Below are 20,321 nucleotides of genomic sequence, written 5' to 3' on the forward strand. Positions count from 1 at the left end.
TTTTTACGAGATGATAATATGATTCAATATTATTTAGCGATAATAACGCGTCGACATAGACAATTCGATTTATGGAAACGCTAATGATTGCGCGAAATCAAATAATTAGTTGTTAAATACGTTAAAGAAACAGTGTTATTGCGTTATATGTTTTGTGCGGTCGTGCGCGGTCCACTGCGGTGCCAAAGGTATGTATTATAGGTATATAATATATGTATATTATACTATACAGGTAGTTGTGCTGCAGCGGCCGACGATGACGACGACGACGACGCGAAACGAATCGCAATAAATTAATAATAAATGGGTAATAATAATGATAATAATAAATAATTTATTCATATATATGTACGCGCGCGTACACATCACACGTGATAAATAAAATACATAAATAAATATATTATAGTATATGATGATAATAATAATAAAAATTAAAAAATGGCCGAAATGTTATGTTTCGCGGTTATATGACGTGATGATGTATATAAATTGTAATGCCTCCGCGATGACGGTGGATGGCATATTTTGCAGCGATGGCGGTGTGTTGCCGTTGTCGTTTACTTATTTATTAATATAAAGACAGGTGGTATATACACGATATAAAATATTATGTCGTCTGTCCTCCTCCTGCGCAGTCGGGTTTCCCGTGTGGATCGGACGTCAATACACATCATCGTAACAATAATATTATATTATTATCCTGCCGTCATCACCGGCGTCTCCTGGCCGGCAACGCGGCGGCGTACGCCGAATAGTCGACCGCGGCGGCCGACTTGGCGTGGCCGGCGTACGAACCGTAAGCGCCGTACGACTCGGTGGGCGACGTGTGCCACGGGGTCTCCACGATCTTGTACGACGGCGGCTGGCTGTCCCGGTTCTTCTTCAGCACCATGATGAACTGCGCGATCTGGATGAGCACGCTGATCAGGCTCAGCCCGACGCTCTTGAACGCGAACACGTGTCCGATGGCCGCCATCAGCGTGCTGAGCACCATTTTCACGTAGCTCAAGCCCATGTGCATGGCCTCCATCTTGCTCTTGTGGCCGCCCTTCTTGGCCCTGGCTGAAAGCAACACGCGGTTCGCGGCATTATTATATTATTGTATAATAAAGTGTTATTGTGTGTGTACACAATAATAGTTAATTATTAATAATTCATTACTTGGTAGGTACCTAATTAATACGATAATAATATCTATATATTATATATATTATAGGTCACCATCGTCGCGATTAGGAATTGGGGCTAGGCCGGCTTGGGAGACTTAGTCCTGCAAAGGCATTTGTTTAAGAGCCTCTCCCCGCGAATTCACTTATTTTCTAGTGCATAATAATTATATTGGGAAATTATTAAAATATAATTTAAGACTTTGTTAAAATTGTTAAAATTGACTAATACATTTTTTTCAGTTTGTCACTAAAACCCAAAACTGGTAAAGTGTATGTACCTATATAATAAAAACAGACTAATGCGCGTATTATAATATACGTGATGTTGTATTTTTGTGATGACAATTCATTATTTTGTTCTTTCATAACGCTGCAGCAGTACAGGAACGAATAATTTCTTTAAAAGCAATTTCATGCCGAAATGGTTTTTCCAAATCTCTCAACTAGAAGGGTATATATACAGTAATATGAGGCAGTTGGATACGCGAGTCAAGTATAGAAACACAATAAACGATAGATGCATCCTAAAAATATAATAATATTATATTTGTTGTAATTCAAAGAAAAAACGGATATGGCAGTTAAAAATAGGACACGCCTTAGTGGTTGGCATACAGTTATGGTGATTTTGTTTTGAATCTCATACATAAAAAAAGTAGTTGGTCCATCAAGAAAAATAATTCGTCCCACCATTGGACTAAATATAGTAAGTCGTATCTGGTAAGTATTTCATCACGATGACTATACTTGTATGCATATATCTCATGTCTATTGTTTACATACTTACTTTGTATGTTGTATAAATAGTACTTGAAATCTGTTAAACTAATTTTGTGAAGTATGTATATTATATTATGGGCAATTAGACATGTCACATGTGGTATTACAGATACAATTTAGTTATTAACTATATAACTGTTATACATGTTATATAATATATACTATACTATATTATAGTAATAGTAGCTAGGTACTATATATTATACCAGCTACGATAATATAGAAAATTACATAGAATAACTAGAACGGACACTGGACACTTTTGAGTTCCTATGGAGGGCAGATTTGCTTCAACTGCTGTATGAAAATCGGTACTGTCAGTAAAAAGATAATTTCTATTAATCTATTTTTCTAACGAAACTGTTTATTGTACGTTTTTGAAACTACTTATTAGCGTCAAGAAATAATAATGTTCTGTGTTTGCGTAGGTGACTATAAAGGAAACCTACAAAAGCTTCAATTATCCCCGCAAGTAAATCATGTTCAGTGGCTGATTTACTCGCTTTGAATTACTTTATTCTTGTCTGCCTTTAAACTGGGTTCACACGAGAGAATGGGATTTAATTTTTTACATTTTTCACATTGCTTTGCGTGAACTCAAATTTAGTGTCTATATGGTATATTGGTCTTCAGCGTTCATGTTCGAATGTTTTGTTATGATATTATACGTGAATTTTTTTTCGTGATTTTTTTAATTTTAATTTTATTAATATCACCATTGACCATTTATATGGAAACATAATTTTTGACAATTTTAAAAAATAACCCTTAAGTGTATGAAATACGTTTAGTGAATAGTGGATCATTGTATTATATATTTTTAGATATATTGAACAAATTCCCGAAATACAATGTACATAATGTACTAATGTAGGTTTAACTGATTTGTATAATTATAATAACATCTATTGTTTATGCACCTATAATAGACTTACAACTATATAAAAAATAACAAATATTTCAGTTAGTATATATATTATATGTATAATATGATATAAGTACTTATTAATTATTATCATAGTAACTGTCAAATATTTTAAATAATTTAAAAAGTATTAATCATAGCGTTTTAAAATCGATAATTTAATATTTTTACAATTAGTTTCGGATGAAATAGATCTGTTTAAAAATGTAATACTTAAAAATTTTCTAAGACAAATGAATAATTTTATAAGAAACAGTTTATTAAAAGATTCTCATGAATGATTAAAACGTATATTACCAAGAAAATCATTTACAATTAAAATGCATCTATAAGTGGATATTTTTGAATCAAAATAGTTTCCGGCTAATAATATAATTACAAAAATTGAAAAATCATCATGATGCATAACGCATAAGTAATTTACTAAAATTGGAGTCATTATTTGAAGAATATGATAAATAAATAATTATAGGAAAAATGATTGATTGGTCTACACGTTTTTTGGTAATTTGCATAGTCCACACAATCTAAACATGAATATTTTTCTAAAAATTTTTTTTTTTATAAATTATCTGCATACATAAGTACAGTGTGGTCCAACCTTTTGTATATAGTTGGCGGGCCAATTTACATTTTCATAAAAATACCGGGGACCACTAGAAGAAAAAAATTATATTATTACCTTTTTATATTTTATTTTATATAATGTACAAATTATTACATTACAAATTAAGTTAGTTATATTTAGAATTAATTGATTAATTAATGTAATGATTGGCATTGTTTTTCAGAAGCCATTTTTTTCAATATCAATTGAACATCCTGTGGTGGTTTATCTGATGCACGATTCTATAGACGAATCGTGAATACGATTTCTTGATTTAGACTTTATCTCGGACTTTATAAAGTTCATTGTAGAAAATGCTTATTCACAAATATACGTACTTCCAAATAATGAAAAAATTTCAAGAAAAACATTCCGTAATGTTGGGAATAATAATTATAATATTATTGTGATTTTAGTTTTTAACAATAAAAGAAAAAATAATTTAATTGTTGGGGGGGAAGGCTCCGAGGGCCGCGGGTTGGACCGCTCCGCTTTGCATAAGTGTATGCATTAGCCTCTAGAATAAATAGTTTTCTATGATCCACTGTACCGATTTTTGTATTCTTATATAAATATAAAAATATTTTTTCTTTGGGAGCAAGCTGCACATTTATTTGCTGAATATTAAAATATCAGTGTAACCAGAACAATCGAATTTAATATATTTATTTAATGCATGGATACACCATTTTACAGAAAAATATTTTTGATTCCTGAACGATTAAAACAACGTTAACGTTGACTGTACATCGAGACTAACCCGACGCGGTTGGTAAATATTAAGAATAAGTATGTGGCATACTGAAATGCATGGCAATTACACGTATATCATTACAAATTGATAAATTAAAAAAATGTAACAGGAAAAAAACGAATAATTTCAAACTATATTTCATTTTCAAATAATATGATTTAGTTGAAAACAAATCGATAAATATTAAATAAAAATATAATATGTTATCTTAATTTTAAGGTTTTACGCTCGTTTTTAAAATATATTATAATATATCAACTATATTATTGATGAACATTATTATTTATTATTATTACACAAAACTTTTATTCTCTATACAATTTGATAGTTTTGTATATTCACAATGCATCGTATAATTTTAAAACGGAAGTTATAAAATAAAAAAAATACAGAGATTTGTTTTGAATGTCTTGATGATCATATGTATATAAAATATAAAACAAAATAATAGAGATATTTTAAGTCATCGTTTTTAAAATATAGAGGTAAATTGTACTACTTTATTTCTATAGCTAATTAATGTTCTATCAACATTTTATGATTGGTAAAAAAAAGGTAAAAAATTCAACTTTTTGAATTTTTAAATGCTTTATTGCATGTCATCAGATTTCATCACTTATCATCAATATGTAATAAAAGTTAAATTATATTTATAGATTATAAACCTTTCTACCATTAAATTTTTTTTAAATAAAGAAAAGTTATATTTTTTTTCTAAATCAAATTATTTGAAGATTAAAATACATTTTTTCTTGCTTTTTTTTTTGCTGCTTTTTTATATTTGTTTTTATTTCCTAGATTATTGAAAATTATACAAATAACAATGTAAGTTATAACGAAAGTATTATTCATTTTACATAATATCATTGATTGAACTGTTTATTATAATTTGTAATAGATCGTAATAGAAATAGGAACACCGAATAAAATGCGAATGTAATCTTTAGTCATTGGTTAGCACTAACCGACGCGCGACGACGGTAAGTAATAACTAATAAGTATAGGTGTGCCAGTACGTGTGCATTAAAAATAAGGCAAACGAACTATTTGTGGTAAGAGAACCTATAAAGTATAATATTATAGTTTATGTGGTGAAATGATCTCGATTAATAAATCCAACCGAGTGTATGAGAATGTTTTAAAAATTAATTTGTATACTTATAGGTACGCCGTACGCGTACCCACGTTGCGCAGGTATACTGATGTAATTCAAAAAGAAGAAAATCACTATTTACCTACATGTCTGATATACGTTAGATAGGTACATATAATCACAGTAAGTAATAACAACCAATATAATAAGGTCAAACAATAAGGTCGTGTAATGTTTTTTTTTTTTTATATAGACAGAGAAAAAATGATGTACCTTTATGAGCTATATAATGAACTCAAATTCGTAATTGCCGAGCTATTTATATATATTTATCTTGTGTACACCATTACAAAAATGCAGTGCGTATAACGTCGTTACAAAGAAAACTACGCAATACTACTGAAACTTAGGATAATTATCACGATTTAGTTTTTTGCTTTTATTCAACGGTGCATGACTATAGACGGTACAGAATAGTCTAATAATTATATGTTGAAAAAAAATATTAAATATACAAACGTTTAAATAAATACTTTATCTAAAAAAAACTAAACTGTTCTAGAGATTATCAAATTTATTTGAATTTTCAACTACAATAATCTGTGATTTACAAATTAAACACAATCAATGTTTGCATTTTATTATTAATTATAAAAATAGGCAACTGTCTAAAAAGTCTACTAAGTACCTACATATTGTCGAGTATAAGAATATTTTTATTATTTTTGAATAAAATAATAGTATATTTAGTAATATAGAACGTTATATCTTATATCTACTCTTATAATTATATGCTTTGTAGTACTTATTATACTTAATACTCATCATTAGTCATTTAACACCTTCTTTCACTCGTCGAAACTTGAAGTCTCTACCAAATATTTATTAATTACCTGTTTAAATATTATTCAGACGTATACATCATAATATAAGTAATAAATAATAATTGGACAATAATAGGAAATTATAATAATAATAATAATAATGATGATGATGATGATGATGATAATAATAATAATAATAATAATAAATGATAGTTATGATTTCGCATTTCAGTTCGTGCTTATTTTTCAAATACATCTATTATTTCGGAACTGTTAGATAAGTTTGCGTCATTGGTAAATAACTAGCGTTTAAGACCATCAGAAACCTTCTGCAGTCTTATAAATATTATAATAACATTACCTGTAAATACATCAAAAGTATCTGCGGCTGCCGAATCTCGGGATGCGATTGTGTCAATCGGGTCGTCTACGTTGACAGAAACCTCAGTTCCTGCTGATCTGATACTTCTACGATTAAAATTACCATGGCACGAGCAAACAGTTACAGTCAACAAGACGGCAATTGATAGTAATTTGTTCATTGTGTATATTTTGTTTTTGTCGATGATTTAAAAATCTATGAAAATAACAAGACAAACAAATTATAATAATATTCGATTGTATAAAATGTATATATAGTGATTCACATTGATATAGATTCAATGCATATAGATTAGTATGTTTAAAAATAAATATACAAAAAGATAAACACTAGCAATTGACCAAATAAGTACAAAGGAAAAATAATCACTCATAAAAAGCTTGAAGTCACTAAATCCCTGTTGGTATCTAATAATGTGCCTAAATTGTGTTTAATAACTTTTTGTGACGATAGTCCAAAACACTAAATCAATATCATACATGGTGGGAATGGAACGTGTATCGGTCTAAATATAAATAATATACATATCAAAAGGTTACCTAAACAATACCTTGTAATTTTTCAAAATATATATCAAAAAATTTAAATACTATAAAATATCAGATAGATATATTTTAAAAATCAATGAAAATAACCGTTATTACAGTAAATACGTATATTTTTCTAATTTCTAAATTATTAGAGTAGTTCAATAAACAATGTATTATTGTAATAGGTATTAAAAATTATTATATGCGTAGTATCATAGTTATAGAAAATACTAAATGTAAATATAATTAGTTAATTATATTCTGTTAAGAATACAAATTTTATTCTCAATAATTAAAATTAAAATTGATTAAAATATATTTGAATGTTTTAGACTTATTAATTTTCTCTACCTAACTTTAGCGGATATTCTAAATTTATATGAATATTTAAATTACGAAAAAAAATAATTATTAGGTATTTAGGTATGTTAGTAAACCCATATTATTTTTAATATATTAATACAATATACATTTATTTACATATTCGTATGTTTAAGTCCATTTTATCGATAATTTGTTAAATAACATTTTTTTTAATCAGTTTGTCTAGCTAGCAATAACTATATGTAATTGATAATTAAAATCTATTACTTAATAATTAATTGTAATATTATACTCGTATAGTCGTATATATAATCCATATCAGTATACTGAACGAATTTGATGCTAGTTACTTGCAAGATGCGACAAAATGTTGACCAAAGTTGAAATATTCAAATATTCCTACCCATTATTTAACAAACCAGTCTGCACTTGGATTTGCCATGCTATTATGAGAAGATCCTTTTACAAAACCGTATAACCAGTTATTTTATATTTCATTCAAAAATTAATGTCATAGAAAACTATTTCTATGATAGGCTGATTATAATTGAGATTTTGTGTTTTAAATAGTCTATAGGTACATTCAAAATTGATCCGGATATCCGGAATATGAATATTGTCTAGATATGGTAACGTACTTTCATGTAGCAATTCCAACTCATACTAACCTAATAAATTTCTCTCGATTTCTTTTCTTTTTTTACAAAATAGCTCATTGTGGGTATACGCTTAATATATAATATAACATATTAATTAATTGTTTATTTCCTGTTATGTTTTTGCCAGATGATAAATTATTTTATATTTTTAACACACAAAATAATATAATATGATAATATATCATTATCTCCTACTGTTCAGTGTAAAATAAAAACTATCATAAAAGGAAGTATGTGTATATTGAAATAATTTTTTTTATGTTTGTTGTGTTATTAATTTTTTTATTCTACAAGTATAGGAACACCACTTAGATATGGAATCATGTCATATTATACTTTAATGAAATAATAATATTGATCGTTTTCAACACATTTGTATTATTAATAACTAATACTCGTATTTGAGCAGTTAATGTGAACATTGGTTTACTTTTCATTATACCTACCACGTGTGTTAGTACGAGTTTAATTTCGAGGATCGTTCTAGTTTGCATAATGATTGTCATTTGTCTTCGGATCGAACGACAATCGTGAGATCTGTACTCGGGAGTGGAGTTCTACTTATATTATTATGTAGGTATACGTTTTCGACTACATTCTATTGTAATCGACGGCGTCTAATATGCGGGTGTCCAGTCGCAATGAAAACCACAATGTGACGGTCGCGAACAGAGATTCGTGGCTGGCACCCGATACTCTCACCATATATTGTTAATATATTATATAGGTATTTGGTACCCATCATGGACAATTAAATAGTAAATATGTATATACGCACTTCGAGTGTTTAATATGCATGTGCGCGACGATCGGATTTCTAATAATGTATCCATTGTGTCCGTTAATTATTATTTCTATAATCGAAACTCCTGGTGCAGCGGTAATAATGATTTTAATTTTTAAGTCTTAACGTCATTCCGGTCGCGTTCCAGTCGAAAACTGAATCGTTAATATATCGCGCCACTTTGGAATATATCAACACATTGTTTTGCAGATAGACCGTATCCGCTTTTAACTACTGCCTACACATCCATTAATAATGATGACGGTGATTCGTCACGAACTGTAGTAACAAATACGATTATTATTAACATTCGACAAGCGGTTCTAACTGTTATTTTTACGCGACTTTTGTAACGATTCAAAATTTTCAAACCGACCGGCGACACCGATGTATTTTGGTGCGAGTCGAAACGTTTTCGATATGCGCAAAGTTACACACACATATAAATATATAATATATACATCATTTTATAAATCAATATTTATTATACGTAGGTCATACATGTATCATATAACTCGTGTACATACATATGTGTGCCAATGAATTTGATTTATTATACATTTATTTTATTGGTAGGTATCTATAAGAATAGTTTAATTTTATATTGCGTTCGATGTATAACAGGCATTTCTTTCATATAATATTATTATTGTTATGTATGTTTTAAACGGTTATTTAATGAGTGACAAAGATGTATTATTTAGAATTGCTGATAAATCAGTAAGTTAAAATCGATGAGCGATATTAATTCCATATTATAAACCAGGTCATTCAATATTGAACTCGAAATCGTACAATTGCAGAACATGACTTTTACAGCTTAAACGGTACACAGTAGTATAGCATAGCGCGCGCGCGTGCACACACACACACACTTTTTAATTATTACAATATACAAGCATAGACTACTTTGTTAACGATCACATTCATTGTTTTTATATATTTTTCAAACGCAGTCAATTGTTTGTATACAATTACATAATATATGTTAAAAGTTTTGAACTTGATCTACATTCAACTAATAAATGTAACACATCAATAACATATTGCTAAAAATAACATATAAATAAATTTAAAAAATTTAATTTAATTTAAATTATTTTGTTTTCTATGGTTTGCTACATAGATATAGTTATTACTTATTATTGTTTATCGTGTTCTTAAAAGACAGAAGTGTCTTTGATCAGACTAAAATGATTTGCAATTCTACTGAAATTAAAATAATTGATATAGGATTTAAATAAAAGAACAATCTAATATGTTGTTTCAATGATTATTATACTGTTCAGTGCCGTAGCCAGAAATGTCAGCCACAACAATAATTTTATTAATTTAATTACCGTTTGATGGTGATACAGCAATGCGGCTCTTATCACACTTACTTGATCTTGATTTGATAATACGATGTATAATTATATGAATTATATTGAGAGAAATACAGTGCAAACTTAATTTGTTATCATGATTGGCCATCAAAAATTTAGCCCCCCCCCCCCGAAAAAAAACCTGGCTACGGTTATATTGTCTATCGATGGGCTATATGTTTAGGTACAAAAAAAGAAAATAGTTTTTAAAAAGTCATGAACGTCTATTTTAAATCACTCAACGTAAAAGAAAAAAGAAAAACATACTCTACTTATGTTATTTTGTTAGCATTATTTTATACTGTAATGAAAATCTATGATTTGAACAATTTTTTTTAGTAGTACGTACTATTATTTTGATTGAATTTAAACTGTCAAAACTCAAGAGATATAAAAGTTTGATCCCAAGGGTATCAAATGCTCGAGTTCCGTTAGTGACAAAATTAATGCTCAAGACACAGCCAACAATGGAGGAGTGGTACACAGGCGTGTAGTATTTATTTTCATCACACAAGTTTTATTAAGTTGAGAACTACTTCTCAACATCAATTTACTAATGAAAAAGGTAATCAGACATTTAAAGGATAATTTTATTCAAGTTAAAATTATTATTAATTAGTTATGATTCGAGATATGAACAATAATTTATTGTATTATTAATAACATTAATAGCGTTATCATTCTATAGTCTTGTAAAAATATAAGTACACTTAGGAATTTCAAAAAAATCTTATAAAATATGATTCCAAATAAACCTAATCAAAAATAAGTGTTTTCATTAAGCGTGAAATCTACGTCTCCAGTTATATTCATCGAAATTTTACGTAATCAAATATATAAGACTAGATATCTTCAAAAATACACATATATATATATATATATTAACTGAGGTTGACAATTGGTCAAGGAAGAGATAAGTAAACACCAGTTTGTTATGGTTATGTTATGTCATCGGAATTTTGTACATTTATAAAAATGTGTATTTAAGAATTACTAACTTACATTTAAACTCATTACACATACTATGGACATTGGACATATTATTGCAGTGCAATAACATTAGCTTAAATAAAATATAGGTAGACCTCACACGTACACTATACATTTGATATTATTTATTGCCATTTACAATAAATTAAATGGTAATAATATTTTTGAATAACTTATAATGATTTATATTTAATTTTAATAGACGATTATTATTTTTCTGTTTATTTTTTAATCAAAAATTACAAAAAAAAAAAAAAATTACAATCAGTTTAAAAACGTAAGCTAAAAATTTAAATTATAACTTTTTGACCGTCATCATCGAACAGCAATTTTGTTGTTTAATGTCCGCAATATATAAATTATTATTTTATATTATACAACAATACAATTGTAAGCATTTTATGGTTGTTATTTGTCTGGTAGTTATCTTGTAGTAAATAAATAGTTAAAGCAATGTTACTTATTTTGGTGTTTTATATATAATTAATAAAATTGGTTTGTCTATAATATTTAGTTGATATAATATTTTTTTTATCTAAAGAATGAATTCCAGAATTAATCGTGTCTAGATAATAACTTAGTAACTTTTTTATTTTTATAATATTCTGTCTTTATTTGTAAGTGGTCATTACTTATTTGTTTCGCTAACATAATAATATTTTCGTGTACCTATAATTTTGTTGGAAAAATATTGGATCCATTAAATATTAGACTCAATATATTTATCAGTGGAAAATGTGATATATTTTAGAAGTCATGGTGTAAGCAAAAAAACATAGTTTATCGTTATTCATATCATATTTTAATATTTGTATTGAATACAATCAGTTATTGTGTAATAAAATGTTTAGTACTAGTAATACAATAGGTTTTTTGCATAAGTTAATAAATAAATAAAAATTGTTGGAACAGAAAAAAATATAATATTTTGCAGATAGTTAATTATTGTACCTATATAAATTATAAATATTAAGGTATACATAAATACACTTAGTTAAACATAATTAATTTTAAAAACTGTTTTGTACTATTAATAGAAACATTTAAGTGATACTAAAAAGAAAGTTAATAAATCAAAAATCAATTCAATATTATAATATAAAACTGACATATAAGATATAACATAATTTGAATCATTATAGATATACGTATCTATAGGATCTACATTATAGGTATTTGTAGTTATACGATTAAAATTTGTTAACATTGAAGTTAGGTTTAACATTTTTTAATGAAAATTAATTAAGTGTGCTTATTTATTTTAATAGTATAAACAATGTACAATTTTATAACTGGTATTACTTTGTAAATCATGTGTATTATTTAGTATCCAATCTCTGATAGTTTTTATGGATATTTTAAAGTTTAAGAAAGTTAAATATTTTTAAATTACGTTTAAATTTGACATATTGTTCAATTATTATTTTTTTTTTCTGAAAATCATAAGTGGCTCTTTTAAATCTCCAGAAAGTCAATTTCACAGCAAATATTGTATTTTGAAAATAATTTTGTTAGTATTTCACAGCAAATAATGTATTTTGAAAATAATAACATTAGTATTTTACGAACGGGAAACGGGGAAAATAATAATTAAAGTTGGAATAAAACTCTTTAATATTAAGATATATTTAATATACATAAATATTATGTATTTTGTACACTAAATAAAATATATTTCTTGTTAAAGACTTTGTATTTTGAATTATTTACTTATTATCTGGTTTAATAAATATACTGCAAAATAATTTGTAAAAACTGGTTTAAAGTTGACTATAGGTAAGTAATATAAATCCATGGCATTTTTAATCACAAATCGTCTTAACTTAAAAGTTGGTTTTTAATCGAAAACCAAAGCCTTCCTTAAACCAAAATAAATTTTTAGACTTCTAGGGAAGGCTTTTGTAATACGGATAAACCGTTTTCCCGCGTACTGTTTCAATAACAACCAAATGTATGGGCATAAGCGTGTGTGTGGAATATGTAGGGTGTGCAAGTACCTGTATATACCTTGTGGGTAGACACTTTTTTTAGATGACATACTATAGACTAAAAATAATACTTTCTTAGAAAAATAAAAAATATGTAGTTGCGATCGATGATAAGAACCATGAAATTATATCCTTTTCAATAAGAAAATATATTTTTGTTTTTCAACATACAAAAAATGTTGAAAAACCAAATATTTTATAATAAAAATCAGTAATAATGATAATGGTAACCAGAGCGTTTATGTTTTTGGCGAGCACATTTCATCAGCTGCATATGTATTTCCTGTGCCTACATATGTATAAGACATATTATGTAAGTAGTGCTCAGAGTGATCGCCGCCTGTCCGACGGCAATTCATTTATTACCGTACATTATTGTTATCTTATTACTATAATTTATATTACCTACTGTTATTGTCACTGTATACTGAAACATAACAATGAGTATTTTTATAGGTACCTGTTGGCTTGGGATTCGTCGACGGCGTATATGATGGCTGTGCAGCGAACTATTGAACGAATAACAAAATTCGCAAAAGTCACAACAAACTGGAAGGCACAATACGTAAAAAAGCGATCGGAAAAAGAGACGAACGATGACCTGTTTGTATAACAATAATTCAAAACGTGATATATATATACATATATATATATATATATTACACGAAACTTGTCGAAGAGACTCGGTGACGTTTTGTACGTGTTATACCGTTGAGTGTTGGGCGAGTGATGGACGCGTTCACAAAATGCTTCGGTCGAATGTTCGCCGGTGCAGTCCAGTGCCGGGTATTTAATTGATTCCCACCAGGCGAATTTGGGACGGTGGTAGAGTGCGAAAGCCGGTGGAAAGCGAAAAGTAGAAAAAAAACCGCGCACCGGTTCGCCCGCGTCAACCGCGACCGAATACTACTACCACGGTCACGGCCACCGTCGTACGTATTATTATTGTATTATTACATACCGGTTCGTCCGAAGACGCGGCAAAACCGATATGCCTACGACGCAAACATTGCAAATCACTAATAATGGGCACCTACTATTATAATTGAGTGTACGCGAGAAGCGTTAAATGATAATTATACTCATCGTAATAATAATAATAATAATGACATACAAGAACTACGATACCGGATGATAGCCCGCTGCACGGCGATTATTTAGGTATAAAAAGTGTTTGAAGCTAATTACCTAAAGTACTTAAGCCGAGAGGGGATTGAGATTAGTCGTACGAAGTAGATCGTAGAAGTAATCGCGAGGACTTAAGACGCTACTTATATCGGAGATCGCTGTATTTTATTATGACACATAATATTTTTACTGGCAATAGATCAATTGACGTAATTGCTATTAAATTGTAAAAGTAACTATATAAACGATAACACATGAGCCTGCAGAGTCCTCTCTCAAAGGCTCTATTATTATTACACCTATAATATGATCATGATGTTGTAGATGTATACACCAAACGTATCGTCATTCTCCGGTCGCCTAATTACCCAGAATTTTGTTTTTAGGTAAGATTATACGATAGATACATTCATAATTAGAAATAAAATAAGTATTTATGGTAATAGATATGTAGGTAAATTTAATTTAAAAAATATTAATGTCTGCTTCTATTTAAACAGCTTTAGGTTACTTTTTTTTAAAATACCAATGTTTTAATGTTTATATAATTTATGCATATTTAATACATTTTATAATTTGAGTTATTACTTATTATCAAACTAAACACATGAATAAATGCTATAAATGCTAATATATAAATATATATTAAAACTTCTTTATGGTGGATTCACTCGGGGGCCAAGTGATTTTTTCGTTGTAAAGGAGTTTTCGTTACAGAGAGACTAAAATATAAGGATATACGAGTATATAGGTTATATGAGACTATTGTTATTTTAAATTGTAAGAAGATTTCTGTCTTATAGGAACTCGTTATAAATAGTTTGTATAAAAATGAACGTTTCTTTTTTTTCTTTATTTCATTGTTCTCCATGTAGACTTAAAAATTACTAGACCACTTTAAGTAAAAGTTATTTCAATAGATTCCTCAAGATTTGAGGAGGGTTTTTAGTTTCGATTTTCTACTCATAAGTTGCATAAGGTGGTTTATACATGAATTTTATTTCAGCTCACGAAAGTTGAATATTTTTTTTACTTTTATAAAGGAATGCGATTGGTTACAGATAATAAAATATTTATTATAATTGGGTGTAATTTTCTGTATTGTATTATTTTTTGTCGTTTAAATTAATAGCTATTCTATATAAATGTAAAATTGATTAACATCTATTATATGTAATAGTCAAAGTATATGGTAGAGGTTTATTTTTACTAAAAAAATACTCGACCGATTTTGACAAAAAAAATCTGAATATTTTAACTGAAGCAAAACGGGAATGAATGATAGATCATTTATGATAGATATTTATGGCTATTATAGCTTATATATTTATATTATTACTCGGGTTATATCTAAATGATGCGTATGGAAATCCACAGTTTTCGACCAATTGGCACCAAATTTTTCACACATATTATTTGGGATAAAAACAGCTATTATAGCTATTACAATATTATATTATATAAAAGACTATGCGTATGGTCAAGCTAGTTTATAGAATCAAAAATATTCTAATAATTTTGACGATTCGACGAATACTTAAATAATAGATTGAACTAGTTATTTTAGTGTGCCTTTTTTGTTAGAAATAATATTAAAATTATAACTGAATATTCGTTTATTTCTGCATGCAATTGGTCACACGAATGGATAAAAGTTACTTATTAGTTATTACTTAATAGTTGATACCTAATTTAGTTTAATATCCATTGCCGTTGGATTGTCAATTTTGGCTTCATTTATTTTCAAACAACACCGTGTAATGCAGCTAATATAATGATTAATAATTATTGCAAAAATAATTTTGTGCTCCATGGTATTTTGAGTGAAAATGATTGTTGGAAATATGACTAAATTATAAAGTAGGTATATCTATGTAAAATTTAAATAAAAATAAGCAGTTTACGGTTTTAAAAAAAAAAATAATTAATGGATAATTAGTGTAAAAAAGTAAATCAATCTACCATATAATAGTGTTGACGACTCCCTATGTTCTACACATAACATAGTTTAATGATTTCGTACATACTTAGGTGAGATATACTCAAATATAATATAGGTAATAATGTTATACAGGGTGTCCCGCGAGGATTTACCCATTGTGACATCTCCTGAAATAATGGAGATATCATAATTCTGATTTTTTAATAAGATTCACAGGGACAAGAATTACAAATATTTCATGTTTTAATTTATTTTTATGTTTTGGTAAAAAAGTTAAAAAAAGTTAAAAAATGTTTAAAAAACTGCAAAATTATTATTATGTTTATGTCTTGTCAAAAAATGGGACAAGATAATAATATAAAACATTAAATTAGGCATTTAAATTGTGGACTATGACATACTCAAATTACCAACAAGCCATAAAATATTAACTATTACGTATTTATACGTTGGCGGACAAAACACCTTTTTTTTACTAAATTCAAAGTAAACAAAATACATTATTATTATAATTATTATAATATAACCGTATTTCATACTAGGTATAACAAGAATGTACATATTGATATTTTGTACAATAGTTATTAACTTTATTTAAAAATTTAACAACGTTGAAGAAATAAAATATGACGTTTTTTGCGAGCCACATTGAAACCCGTTAGCTAGCCGTACGAGCACGCGGGCTACATGTTTGATACAATGATACCACTATCGTATTAAATAATTCGCAGTTTTTCTCGAAACTAGAAAAAATATTAAAAATCAGGAATTTAATGAAATAAAAACGTTGAAATTTCAATATTTTCAAAAAACTGAACTCTACAAAGTAGCTATCTTCAATTTTTTTGAAAAAAAATTAAATAAAAAATGTATTTTTAACTTTTTTACCAAATAATAAAAATAAATTAAAACATGAAATATTTGTAGTTCTTGTCTCTTTGAATCTTATTAAAAAACCAGAATTATAATATCTCCATTATTTCAGGAGATACGCAATGGGTAAATCCTCGCGGGACACTCTGTATACGTTATATTTACGTACCTTTTATTCTGAGAGAATTGATGAATGTTTTGTGATAGATAGTACAATTTATGACGATGCGCATTTTTTTAAATTTCTAAATTTTTGCATTATGTTTTAGACTACCTATTTTTTTCCTTCAATCTTTCAACATTGAAGATTGCTTCTACTAGAAAAATTGATCTAGTTGATGCTTAATACAAGATTCGATGATAAATTATGTTTTTTTAAAAATTCAAATGTCAGTGATTTCTTAAAGAATGGTCGTAAGAAGAGAGGATGCTAGATTTTTTATTTTTTGAACCACTATTAAAATATGTCTATCGGTCCCAGATCAGTCTAATCTGCCCTAAAATAAAGTTATGTTTTTAAATTTATTGAGAAATCAGTTGTAACTATAATATCTTGACAATTATTTATATAAATTGAAAAGAATATAGGTTATAGTATACATGAAATAATATTATCAAGGCTGTAAATTTAATGCACTTAAAAACTATTAAATATGCATGCATATATGTACTAAAAACTGACAAAATATGCTCTACAAATCTTAAAATATGCTCTTATTTTTCAAAAATATGCAAAACAAGCTATTAAAATTTAACATATATTCTTATTTTAGTTTAAATATTAGTAATATTACAAATTGGTATGCTTGCATGAGTATATGACTTATTGGGCTTGACTAGTCTTGGTCTTCGTTGTATATAAGATCTATAAAAAAAATATATGCTTAGAATAAAATATGTTTCTACTTAAAATTATGTATTTTATACCTTTAAAGTAGTTATTGCATTGTACAATCAACGATTTTTGTCATCCGTTATGTACTTGTTGAAATCAGTAAATTAATTTAATCTCGACTTCAAGAGTACAATAGTCAATAATACATATTAAATACCCGATTAAAAATAAAATAGTACAAAAAAAAGCATTTATACAAAAAAATCGTAAAAACATGCATTTATAGGCTCTATCCTATGAAATATGCAAAAACATAAATAAGATTTGGTATTTGAACAATAAGTAAGTCAAAAAAAATTTTGGCCGAATTAATTTTATTATACGGTGTGGCAAAAAAATAAATACATGCAAATGCATTAAATTCACAGCCTTGCTCGTAATATATAAAATACGTATGCTAGATAGTTACTAGTCGACATGCAATGACTTATATCACTGTTGTTGGTAAGTATTTTATTAAGACAGCTTTTAAATATTATATTAAGTTCATTATGAAATCAAATTTTTTTCTCTGTTTTTCATATATTAGTACTTAGGAAATAATATATAAATTGCATATTTTAACGATTTAATAATAAAAATGTCAAATAACAGTATTTAGTAATTATTTAGTTCATTCTACAGCTTTCACAGAGAAATCAATGTTGACGGAAAACGTTATGTAGCATATCTGCATCTACCTATATAGTTAACATATACTGTGCTTGGTATTTCCTTGGTCGTTGCATGTAATTATTATGTTTTTTGTACTTGATGCTATTTACCGACGCGTCATTGTTGGATACGCCTGTGTGGAATTCAACACGCCCCAACAGTCCTTTATAGTGTTAATAGTTAATACGATGCATGGAATAATCTAATACGTTTTGTGTATGAGAGTGCGACAATTATATATACTAATGGTGTTATTTATTAGAAAAAGGATATATCTATTATTATAATAATTACAGAGAATGTCAACAGGACCAGTATTGTTGTCCAAGAGCATCAGATTTTAAGAGACAAATACAGTTATATTTCAAGGACATTTCTTACTGTCTTTCACATGCATATATGTAGTATTTAGCCTAAATGCCTAAATGGCACACTCTCTAAATAGGTACGTATTGTCTTTAAATTCACGAATAATACTTAAATTATCCATCCTTTGTCGAACTTAAAGTATACAGAGTGTCCCATGAGGATTTACCCATTGCGATATCTTCTGAAATAATAGAGATATCATAATTTTGATTTTTTAAAAAATTCACAAGAATAGTAGTATTAATGTATCAAACATGTGGCCCGCATGCTCGCACTGCCGGCGAACGCTTTCAGTGTAATTCGCAGTTTTTCTCGAAAGTAGAAAAAATATTAAAAATCAGGAGTTTAATAAAATTAAAATGTTGAAACGTCAATATTTTCAAAAAGCTGAACTCTACAAAGTGGCAATCTTTATTTTTTTTGAAAAAAATTAAATAAAAAATGTATTTTTTAACTTTTTTACTAAAACATTAAAATAAATTAAAACATGAAATATTTTTAGTTCTTGTCTCTGCGAATCTTATTAAAAAACCAGAATTATGATATCTCTATTATTTCAGAAGATATCGCAATAGGTAAATCCTCACGGGACACCCGGTATAGCATTATTACCTATATTATATTCAAGTATATCTCACCTAAGTATGTACGAAATCATTAAACTATGTTATCTCTGCGTGGTTTTATAATATACTATATAGTGTGTTAGTGTGTACCTATTCCACGAATAAATTAGCACAATTTTACATTTTTACTGCGTGTAATGATCAATCTTTCATTTTTAAATTCATTTTTTTTTTTTTTTAAGAAAGTAAAAGCAATAAAATAATTATTGTGTTAAATACATACATTTAATGTGACATTAATGACAATAAAGATCCTTATTATTTAAAAAAATAGTTTTTAATTATTAATTGATAATTTTTGTTGCAATAACTGCTAATTATAGGACCATTTTGAGATTTAATTTTTTATCTAGAAACAACACTTTATTCTAATAGGTTAACCTAGATACAACTACAAAATTTGAATCAATGTAGACTATCTATTATTTATTAAATTGTGTTTTAACTTTTAAATGATTATTACAGAATATTAATAAGTAAAGGTAGGTGAGGGATCGTTTTACGTTTAATTTATTAAACGACTAATTATGTTGCTAAGGTAACAATAATACTCTATTTGCATTATTATTTATCACACTTGAACCTACATAAAATGTTCCTAAAATCATATAAACCTTATTTCCTCATTATGAGTATTTGAAGTTTTGTTTATTTAATATTA

The 20,321-nt window shown here is 27.5% G+C and overlaps 1 protein-coding gene across 1 annotated transcript; it reads right to left on the reverse strand.

Moving 5' to 3' along the window:
* Positions 1 to 314: 314 nt before the first annotated feature.
* On the reverse strand, positions 315 to 14,002 carry LOC113557361. Its single transcript, XM_026962833.2, has 3 exons — positions 13,634 to 14,002; positions 6,514 to 6,729; positions 315 to 1,062 (listed from the first exon to the last, which is right to left on the reverse strand). The coding sequence occupies exons 2-3, from the start codon at positions 6,692 to 6,694 to the stop codon at positions 710 to 712; spliced, it is 534 nt and encodes a 177-aa protein (XP_026818634.1). The 5' UTR covers positions 6,695 to 6,729; positions 13,634 to 14,002; the 3' UTR covers positions 315 to 709.
* Between the last annotated feature and the right edge of the window lie 6,319 nt (positions 14,003 to 20,321).

Source organism: Rhopalosiphum maidis, chromosome 3 (assembly GCF_003676215.2).
Source record: "Rhopalosiphum maidis isolate BTI-1 chromosome 3, ASM367621v3, whole genome shotgun sequence".
Lineage (NCBI taxonomy): Eukaryota > Metazoa > Arthropoda > Insecta > Hemiptera > Aphididae > Rhopalosiphum > Rhopalosiphum maidis.